This window comes from Bacillus rossius, chromosome 1, assembly GCF_032445375.1.
Source record: "Bacillus rossius redtenbacheri isolate Brsri chromosome 1, Brsri_v3, whole genome shotgun sequence".
In the NCBI taxonomy this organism is placed as follows: domain Eukaryota; kingdom Metazoa; phylum Arthropoda; class Insecta; order Phasmatodea; family Bacillidae; genus Bacillus; species Bacillus rossius.
In genome coordinates this window covers 339,587,477-339,598,551 of record NC_086330.1, presented here as the reverse complement: position 1 = coordinate 339,598,551, position 11,075 = coordinate 339,587,477, and the positions used below count along the sequence as shown (strand labels likewise).

The following is an 11,075-nucleotide window of genomic DNA, read 5'->3' as shown; positions in this document are numbered from 1 at the left end:
TCACAAAAATAAAGTGGTTTAATGTTGTAGTTGAAAGTTTCTGGGGTGTTTATTTATTATATACATTATTATATAATATAATTGTGTTTTATTATACTCTATATATAAATTTTCTTTTATGTAATTAATTACATTATACTATTACATATAATATTTATGTACAATATTTTATTACGAACATTATTTTATAAAATTATTACAATATAAACTTTATATTATCTATTACATACATTTATTATATAAATTAGACCATGTTTATATGGTTAAGTGTATTTCACGCTTATTATGTTCATGATGTACCTGCCAAAAAGATTCATTAATTCTTTAATAATTTAATATACCCCTTGTTAAGGCATCCTCACAGACGCAGCATCAGTAGCATTTAGTCTTGTGCGATGAAAGTTCTCTTGTCGGCATAGATAACTGCATCGTTACCACTAATGAGAAATCATATCTACTAATAATTTATATAGAATGCGGAGTACCTGACTTGCTTATAGTCGCAACTGAAACATTGTCAAGAAGAAACAATCACATGAAAACAATTCATGTAAAAAAGATTTCTTGACTGTGGACGAATGAATGAGTGAAAGTAATCGCATTCCTTATTTATTCGAGGAATACCCTAAAATGCATCAGCTAATCAACGGACATGTTCGGCTTTCATTTGTTAATACAACTAAGTCATTTTCTATGGTCTAGTCCACGGAATAAGATCCGCAAAATTCGGGTATATTTGCTTACCTCTTCTGTTTGCTTCAGATGTATTGTATATTAATTCCAGTTACAACTGAGTATAAACGTATCCTGCTATTGTAAACAAACCTTAAAAATAATTCATTATCTAAAAAACAGGGATATCGCACGTTCTAGGCAAATAATAATATTTCATCAGCCTTACACTATCCAACTCAATGGCTTTAAGTTATTTAAACTAATATTGTAGTAGGTTAAAGTACGAAAGTCGTAGAAAATCCGCGAGTTAAGAAATGCTTAGTAATTCTGACGGCAAGAGCTGTACTTAACGTTGAAAAATAATTGTTTTGGAATGAGATTTTTAAGTTTTTATTTTACTTTAGTTGCTATTTAATGTGCAAATGGGTTATAAACGAATGCATTAGACATGTGTGGAATTTTGGCTTCAATAATTTGCGTTTTTTAAGGCTTCTACTGCAATATTGAGTGAAATGTAGGCTTCCCGATATTTCAGCTGACAATTCATAGAGGTGGCAATAGGTAGAAGCATACATACACAAATATGATTTTCGCGCTTATGGTTTCAGTTCACGTCGCTAGGATCGCTGAAGTAATGTATCTCATGCCGCGCCTATGTAAGAGACCTGAGTTTCCTATATTGTCTTTACAATATTTGATTTAAATCACTCTTTATTTTATATTATATAAATAATGATTTAAATAGAATTAATGAGTTGTAAATGCATGTAAAGTGAATTTACTTCCTATCTCCATGAGAAAATGTTTATTGCCTTGGAGTAAAGAAAAATTAAAAGGTATTTATATTTGTTGAGCTCTAGGCCTACTGATAATTAAAATTGTTGTTTTGAGAAAATTAAGTGAAAAATTTTCAAACAATAGACATTAAAATGCTCAAGAAAAAAATAGAATTAATACACTCCTTAATTAGTATTTTGAACGAAAGTTAATTTTATCGTAATCTAAATGTTCGTGCCATGAATTTTCTATGAAAAATAAATGAAGTATTCAGTTGTTTATCCATAGCAACGGGAAAAAAACATTTTATAACTTTTAACGTGTGTAGAAATTTTATGTCATATAAATCATATAATGTTTTTAATTTAAAGAATTCAAATTGCCAAGTCAACGTTTGAACGAGAAATTGGACAGAAAAACGAATTTGTAAGTAGAAACAATACGGTAAAAGATAGCGCTTAAAGAAGAATGTTAAGTTTTTAATCGTACGCCATTAGCTATCAAAAATGTTCGTTAAATTCCTATACAAAAATATGAATACGATGGTCATATCTTTAAATTTTTGACCACCTAAGTGAAGTACAAGCCTGTTTTTTTCTAGATTAATTTATATGTATATTTTTAATATATTTGCAACTAAATAAAAAATACTACAATTCTAAAATTCCAAAGAAAATTAAATAAAAAATTTAACTATAGAACATATATTAAATTTCCATATTTAACAAATATTGAATATATTAAATAATGCCTTAGCTTGTACAACATTTCCCGAAGCTCTGCACACTATATCTGTGTCCAGGTAGGCGGGGCCCTTAGGGCTTTTAATGTAAAAATTGCCTTTGAATTAGGGTTATATCGTTCATAACTTTTAGATTAACCTTTTTTATTGTTTCTTATAGCAAATTATCTGGCAGGGAAATGTATAGGTGCAATAAAAATTAGAAAAGTTATAGTTTTGAGTTAGAAGTTTCTTTTAAATTATATTTACAACATAATTACGATATTTCAGGTAGATTCCCGGAAGTTTACCGTTTAAATAGTTTTTTAGGTTGACTAGGTCAGGTAAGCTGAACTAAAAATTGTTTTAAATATAAAGATATACTTCAATTACCTGGAAAATGTTACTTCGAGTATTTCAGTAAATTATCTAAAAATAAAATTAAAAAAAAATCCTTCTATACATCGTTTCTGAGAAATAACCGTTTGAAAGTTACCTTAGATAGCCTATGCAGTGAAGCAGCCGTCACCATTTTGGGCTTTAATTGCATTACCGATCCCGTGGTTTTTCATAAATGTTCGAACGTGTATATTTTGTATTTGGATATTTTGGCTCCAAGGAACGTAAATAATATTTTTTTTCAAAAAGTAAGTGGTTCCTTACTGTGCATCTAAACACAATCTTCAACCTTGGGCGTTTATTTTTTAAAGCAGTATGAAGGTGCGAAGCACCGATTTGTTACGTGTAATAGCAGGTAACCTGGCGTATAAAAATAATTGTCATAATGTATATAAAACGAAAAAAAATCCTTTTTTATTAGTCAGGTAAAGTGCAGTCGTACATAAAAAGTCAACGCTTTGCACCTCAATAAAACTAAACAAAATCCCTGCCAAGTAATGACGCTTGGATTTAGATACACAGTAGAAAACCACGAACTTTTTTCAAATTAATTTGTTTATGTTACATGGAGTCTACACATCCAAATACAAAATAAATACGTTCTTACATTTATGAAAAACAACAGTATCAGCATTGCAATTAAAGCACAACACGCTTCACTGCATAGGCTTTATTATAATGTGATATATAAAATCTTTTTCTCTAAAACCAGTAGAAATTAGAAACGTCTTCAGGGTAACTAGAGACAATCCATTAGTATTCAACAAAGCATTTTCTATGTTTTATTATTTTATTACGGAAAAGCTGCGACGTAAGAATTTTTTCAAAATAATACACATACGTCCGAATTCATGCTACAGGAAAATAATTATTTTTCGAGTAAAAAATCAATACAATTATAGCTCTGTTGTTTCAAATAATAGTGAGACACGCATATTAACATTAAATTTAGAAGGTATATAACTATTTTAATCTATGATTAGATATACTATTATTTCACATATTCATTTCAATCCCAGTAGATTACATTTGTATTTATAAAAACCAAAAGATTTAAGACTGCTCGTTGGTCGATAACATGGCCAAATCAATTTGCGGGTTGCAGTGGAGTTGATAACCACTTCTTATGCTGGTTTTTTTACTGGTACATGAGCACTGCAAACAAATAAATTCGAAGCACACGTATGCCTGTATGTGCATCAAGTTTAATTTGCTTTAACAATGGCAGACAAATGTTTAGGGATTGTAAAGTAGACTGAAGGGGAGAGGTTTTTTTTTATCAAGAAGTTGTTTCGTTTTTGTCCGAATATAAAGTTGTTACTAAAGACCGGTAAAATTAGTGGATACCGTGAACTCTCGGATGGACTCCTCAACTCTCTACACACTCGAACAAATTCTATCTGTTTGTTGGCTGCTCAAATGTGATGTGTGTCAACGGGGTAACTTGTGATTCGGTGCTTGTTCGTTCGACGGACGAGACTCCTCCTGATTAGCTGCGAGCCAATAGCAGAAGTGAACACAGGAGTTGATGACAGGAAGGAGATGGCGGCGCTCCGGCCCACGGACATCCTGGACTCCATCGCCCAGCTGAAGCAGCGCCAGGGGTCGACCCTCGCGGAGATCACCAAGCTGGTGTGCAGCGGGGACCCGGCGCGCCGGGCGGCCGCTCCCTCGGCCAAGCAGGCGGTGCGCCGCGGCCTGGCGCAGCTGCGCGACTGGGGGCTGGTCTCCTGCAAGGACCGGCGCTACAAGGCCAACACCCTGGCGACCAGCGTGCTGGCCCGGCTGGGGCGGGCCCGCCAGGTAGGCGCCCTTCCAGTCCGTTCCTGCACTCTAGTGTACCGCTCTTACATTCAGTCGTGTGCACATTCTGGTTGACGGCTTTACTGCCACTGTAGTGGCGGGAGTGGACTTGGCCTTTCTGGCTGCGGGCTGGAGGGCGGGTACCTGGGCTCTGCCTGCTCTAAGGTATCCACGGCTGATTGGAGGGTGATTGTCGTGTGAGGTGTCGGAACTGTTGCCGGTTCTAGTATCCGAGACATGAACCATCAAGTCCGCGGAAAGGGTGTGTGATGCGATTATATAGCCTCTCCACACCAAGTGGCAACCCTCTGCCTTCACGTGGCACCGCTGTTGAGGTTGTGGTGGCTATGTCGGGACTGCTCACCCCGACCTCTGGTCATAGCACCTCTTTACTGAAGAGGGCGCTGCCGGGTCTAACTCTGCCGCATAGTATGTATGAGACCGGAAATGGTGAAAGGGCTGAATCTGCGGGCAACAGTAGATGCGATAGAAACCTTTCCGGGGGGTTAACTGGCCAAGCCTCGGTGCATCGGTCCCAAAGGGCCCCATAGTGAATGGATTAGGCCCCATGGAAATGGAGTTCGACTGGGTATGGTGGTTGCGGTGTCGGGCGACCGGGCCTAAAAACGGGCTGTAAACTGCACGGCGAGGTATCCCCTTTAGCCTTGTAGTCGGTGGATGTACTGAGGTAACCCCCAGGTGCTTCCTGCCTGTGCACTGTGACTGCCATTTTCCAGCTGGGGTTGATGGCGGTCGTCGCCAGAGGGGTGCAGTTGCATCCGGGCCTTAATCGGCTGTAAACCCGCCGGGCCGAGGTACGGCGGGTCGGAGGGTTTTCCGAGGTGACGAGGACACCTCGTGGCTGCACTCTGAAGCGCGGTGGTCTGGTCAAACTACCGGCGAACAGTCTGCCGATGAGACCTAAAGTTGGCTGTAGTACTGGAAAGACCTGGATGACTAATGGGTAGCAGTCTGCTAAGCATGTCCGGCGACTGTGGGGCTCGCTGGACTGTGGAAGCACCTGTCTTGAACCCTTACCTGCATGTAGCTCCATGTGGGGATTTTGGTCTACAGGTCCCTAAGAAGCCACTATGTATGTAGTGGTGGAGGGGACATGTTTTCCTGGATCTGGAAGTTTCAGTGGAAAAGAGCTCTGTATTCTTCAGATCAGTAAGCAGACTCCCAATCTACCCTTAAAGGGCGCACATTTGGGAGGGGTGGTAGGCGGGTGCGTTGGCCTTCGGGCCCTCGAAAACATGTAGTGAATATTATTGTTATTTCTTTATGGTGTACAGTTGTTTTATAAGTAATACCACTATATCTGTACCTATTTTATAATTCATATACAGATGATAGGTTAGGGAATGATAATGTGATGTGAGGGGTTAAGGGACAGTATCTTTAATTATCGAGCTTCCGGTTGTTCGGAGTTATGGTTCGTTATTTAAAAATAAATTAACTATATAACATTGGCTAAGTGTTCATAAAATGTTTTATATTTATTAGTGAGTGTGTTTTGAATGGTTTGTAGAAACCTTAATGCCAACCTTAATATTAACTAAGAGTGGGTAATTGTGCTGTTAGATAATTTCAACTAGAAATTCCGGATTTTTTAAAATATCATTTATTAGTCAAAAAGACATTTGTTTTGCCACTAATCTTCTAATTTTACTTCTTCACAGTTTTGAGGAATCCAAATTTTTATTGATTTACGAATAACATACAAAAAAAATCAATATGTGACAAGGTCACACACAAACTATTGCTTTAAAACTGTATACAGCATGATTACTCACTCTTACTTCAAATAGGACTGTCATTGTAAATAGTCTTTAATTTTCTAAAAACTAAAATATATTCTTTAAATTTATTAACAATTTATAAAATGTATATCTTTTAGATTACGATATGTATATATATGTATTATATACATATATGAGCTAGTCTTTCAGTACTCGCCAGTCGCTAGTGATTTGTAAACATATAAACTGGGTAACTAGCAAATTTATTCGGTCTCATGATGAAAATAAACTTACCATATAAAACTGGGAAAACATATTTAACGTAGATTTCCTTAAAGCAATACCGAGCGTGATAAATATATGAAAAGTATTAATTTGAAGAAAAAAAATCGGTAAATTTATTCAATTTATTAAAACCTAACTACAATTTAGTTTAATTAATGATACTATCGTTTTTTTGTTTTGCTTATTCAGGAACATTTGGGGTGAAATTTTACTATGCCCCAGAAATGCAATGAAATAAGCGTGCATTTAACTACGAAAATCTTACAGGTTGCAAGTTTAATGCTCACGCATGTTTAATCTGCTATAACAACGAGCCGAAGTCGTCAATATGGTGGACCCACGGAGGATGTTCAAGTGTATTGGTGTGCCAAAGTAAATTTTATAGAATCGAAACTATCGTGGAATACATTTTGTATACTTGAATAGTCATAACCATATATCTTAGAAGTTTTAAAAATACTTATCATTTACTATACTAGCCGGGAAAATTGTGTAAGGACAAACACGGCGTCAAAATTATTAAAAAAATTTGGTCGGTTCTCTTAAGCATTACGAATGTGGTGCAATTTTTAAGGATTTATGAAACTAAGAATTGCAGTCCAATAAACTTGATTAACGACAAGGAATACTGCTCAACTTGTTACAATAAGAAGTATACATTTAAGACATAGATAACGAAAATAATCATTTCGTGACGCACTTACGAGTATTTTATTTTGTCGCGGTGCACTATTTAGTCGAAATATGTGTACCTACATTGATAAAATATAACCTCGTCATAGAAAATTTATTCCATCTAAATCATTGCGGTAATGGTGCTTGATAACGTCATAATGGTGGTTAATAAGTATGAATAAGAAATTCCATAATTAAAAGTCACTTTTATAAAAATATTAATTTAAAACTGTTTCCAAAATGCAAACACTATATTCTGCCACTGTTTTATACATCTAAACAAAATGGCGCAACAATTAACTGTAGGGGAACAAAAGGGGAGCTAGTCTTTCAGTACTCGTCAGTGATATGTAAAATCAACCTTCGGTAACGAGCAAAGTCATGTGTTTCATGCTTCAAATACACTTTTTATACAAAAAACGGGCACCAAATTTAACATATAAATCTTTAAAATAATACTAAGAGTGATAAATATACGCAAATTGTGTTTTGCAAATACTTTTTTGGATGCGAATTGCACGTTCCACGCCCGCCGCTAGAATTCAACGCCGGAGCCGTTTCAACGACTTCGGATAATTTGATTAGCAGACAACTATTGAAGTACCTAATATACTGAAATGGCTCCTGTAAAAAAATTTAAAAAAAAATTGTTAGCCCCAGTTTTTGCTATGTTATACATTAAAATACTGTCTGTCTTGTTAAAATTCACTAAAAAGTTAATACTCTAATGTTACCATTTGGTTTTGTAAACACTGATTAGCGCCAACCGCCACAGAAGACAGCACCACGATTACACATTTTCGTTCCATGCAACTTCCAATGACATTCACAAAATTCCTCCTACTAAATGTCGTATACCGGGAAATATAAGATTTTACGCATCAAAAACCTATTTACACACTTGCAATGTACTCATGCAAACGTGAACATCCGTGCCTGCAGGCCCCGAGGAGCCATTCCAGTAGGCGCAGGAGGAGTTCCAGTAGACGCAGGAGGAGGTCCAGTAGACGCAAGAGGAGGTCCAGTAGGAGCAGGAGGAGGTCGAGTAGGCGCAGGAGGAGTTCCAGTAGGCGCAGGAGGAGGTCGAGTAGGCGCAGGAGGAGGTCGCACTCCCCTCTCGCCAGGCGCAGGAGGGTCGGCAGCCCGACCGCCAGGCAGGCTTGCAGGAGGGGCGCCAGGACCAGGAAGGCGCCAACAGAGAGCAGCCACGTCCCGCCGGTGAAGAGGGAGCCCGCAGGCGGCGCCACCAAGAAGGGCTGAGCACTTCGCATCCCCACAACTTTCGGTCCACCAGAATCCTGTTTTGCCGTTATTGATCATTCATATTTTATTTCACATTTGTAAGTGGTGCGAGATTTTGGTTTTTTGTATGACATTTAAAAACTTTTGTGAATAAATATTTTTACCGCTGGATTTTAATCCTAATAATATATTTTTAATTGCAGTAACCTAAATCTTTAACTCTGAAAAAATAAGTTTTACACCAAAATAAAACAAAAAAAATCTATTTATCTTTCAGAATAACACTTGTTTTGAAAGTTTTGCTATTTAAATGTAATGATGTTTTATATTAGAAATAAAGTTTTTTTTGTTCAAAGAAAAAAGTTTAGTTGTACGCACTAAGCACATAATATTAACCCTTTAACTGCTATATACTTGGATGGTTTGGCAAACCCCTCAGTGCTGGAGTATTTAAAGCAAAAATGGAAAATAAAAATTATAAAAAATTTAAATTTTACTAGTTAGTTGCTATATGTATGTTCTGTTTTTGATTATTCTCTTCTTAAAACAAGTTTGCACTTTATTTACACCATCCTAAAATTTATTATTTGTTTTTACAAATCAATAGATTTTCAGAGTTTGATGATCACTGAAACATGGCACAACACAAAGTGCCACTCCGCACAAATCACACATGTAACGAGATTCTCGTCTCTTCTTGTCTTTTCTTTTAGTTTTGCTGCAGACATGACAGTGCCTCGTAGGATTTTTCTTCTCTGTAGCTGAAACAATGGATGGAAAATGTCTTTGTGTGAGGCGCAATGGTTTGTCAGAACTGGAAGGTAGTCTGTGGCTCTGTGGAGATGTTTTTGTCTCTTGATATTTTTCCAACAATTGCTTTACCACACGCAACTGAAAATCAGCTAATTGATCATGTTTTCCAGTTTTTGTCATGTACAAAGCATGTGAATTCAGGAGGATCATGTCGACTAAATGAAAAAAAAATCTTTCTTGTACCACTTCACAGTTTTTTTTAACACATGCTAATGAATTGAGTAACATATCAGTTTTATCCACTGCTCCCATATTCACGTTGTAATCATTCACACAAGACGGCTTTACAATTTGTTTTGCCTGTCTTGTGATGAGCTTTTCCAGTTGTTGCCATACTGTCATCATACATTGTTGTAAGCATGTAGATATCACGCCTGTCATGCCACTTTAGTGCTGTTAGTGTGTCTCTGTGTTTAGCTACAGTTTTGTTGCAGTACTGTGTTTGGACAGTTTTTTGGACAGATCTGGCATTCCTTTTCTATTTTTACGTACAGTGCCGCATGCATTTGTTTTGTTTGCATACAAAAAATCAAATAATAGCGGACTTGTGTACCAATTGTCAACAAAGAGAGAGTGGCCTTTATTGAGATATGGCGACATGAGTTCATTTACAATAGCTCCCGATATGCCAAAATTCTGTGCATCAACTAAATTTGTTTGAGCTCTACAGAAAATAATGAAATCCAGAATGTAACCAGTCTAAACATCACACAAAACAAAAAATTTTGTACCAAAACGATGGTGTTTTGTTTTTATGTACAAGCGGCCCTTGAACAACACAAGGCTTTCATCAATGCTTAAGTTTTGAAACGCTACGAAATTTTCAGCAAAACATTTCTTCAATAGATTAACCACAGGCCTTATTTTTTTTAGTTTGTCATTTTCTGAAGGCTGTTCGTTATCAGAAAATGAAGCTTGCTGAACAATAACAAATATCTGTCTCGTGACATTATTTGTGAAAATATTGGAGTATGCATCAGTGAATCTGTTGACCAATATTCTGTAATTGAAAGATGTTTGTTTCTTACCATCAACATTGTCACAGCAACAAAAACATAGATTTCGTTGTTGCTTGTGTCAAGCCATTTTCTAAGTCGCGAGTGTGGGCCGAGTTCAGTGTTTTTTACTGTCTGTAAATAGAACCGGTTTGTTTCCGAAACAACTGTATTTACAAAATTGTTAGAAACAAATCAAAAAATTCAATCTCTGTGGATTCTGAGGTGACACTACCTGTGATGCCAGCAGTACTCATATCTAAATCATGAACTAAATTGTTAGCACCGCCTTGACGCCACACGTAAGAAGTTTTGACTTTCTTTACGCATGAATTTACATTTTCTACACTTTCGTTATCACTATCGCTTGTTTCACCTTCAAACTCGCTTACTTCACTTTCCAAACTTGAAAAATCCGATCCTAACTCATTGAAGTAATTTATAACTTCATTAGGCTGCAAAATATCCGCACGTCTTTTTGTTGCCATGATGTACTGTCGCCACTACAGTCTACCTGTCACTACTAGTCACAATAATTTTCCCGCTCAGCGGGCGGAATGCCACCAAAGTTACTTGTAGTGCCCTCTATTAGTAAAAAAGTGAACAGACAAATTCTTTCCAAGATACATGTACAGATAGCACTGGTGTATACTTTTTCACGTTTACCAGACAGCCGCACGAGGAACGATTTTAGCGCGCAGGCTAGCTGCGTACATACGGTTGGCAAGAAATGTGGATTTTAAATGATATTTTGAGAAAGTGCTAACCAAATAATTGTGTAATCGAGAAGTATATGTTTATCTTTTAGCTTTACGTATACGGCTCCTACGATAAAAGAAACTAAATCATGTTACATGTTAATCTACAGTTGTTGCAGCATCACAATGATCGCGTCCGAGTTAATCATCGCATTGGTGTGCATGTTAAAGCACATCGAGTTAACTCGAT

The 11,075-nt window shown here is 36.7% G+C and overlaps 1 protein-coding gene across 1 annotated transcript; it reads left to right on the top strand.

The window, feature by feature from the left end:
* The first annotated feature begins 1,725 nt into the window (after window positions 1-1,725).
* On the top strand, window positions 1,726-8,505 carry LOC134530368 (protamine-like). Its single transcript, XM_063365129.1, has 3 exons — window positions 1,726-1,878; window positions 4,108-4,375; window positions 8,020-8,505. Exons 2-3 carry the CDS (start codon window positions 4,115-4,117, stop codon window positions 8,335-8,337), a joined length of 579 nt encoding a protein of 192 aa, XP_063221199.1. The 5' UTR covers window positions 1,726-1,878; window positions 4,108-4,114; the 3' UTR covers window positions 8,338-8,505.
* The last annotated feature ends 2,570 nt before the right edge of the window (window positions 8,506-11,075 follow it).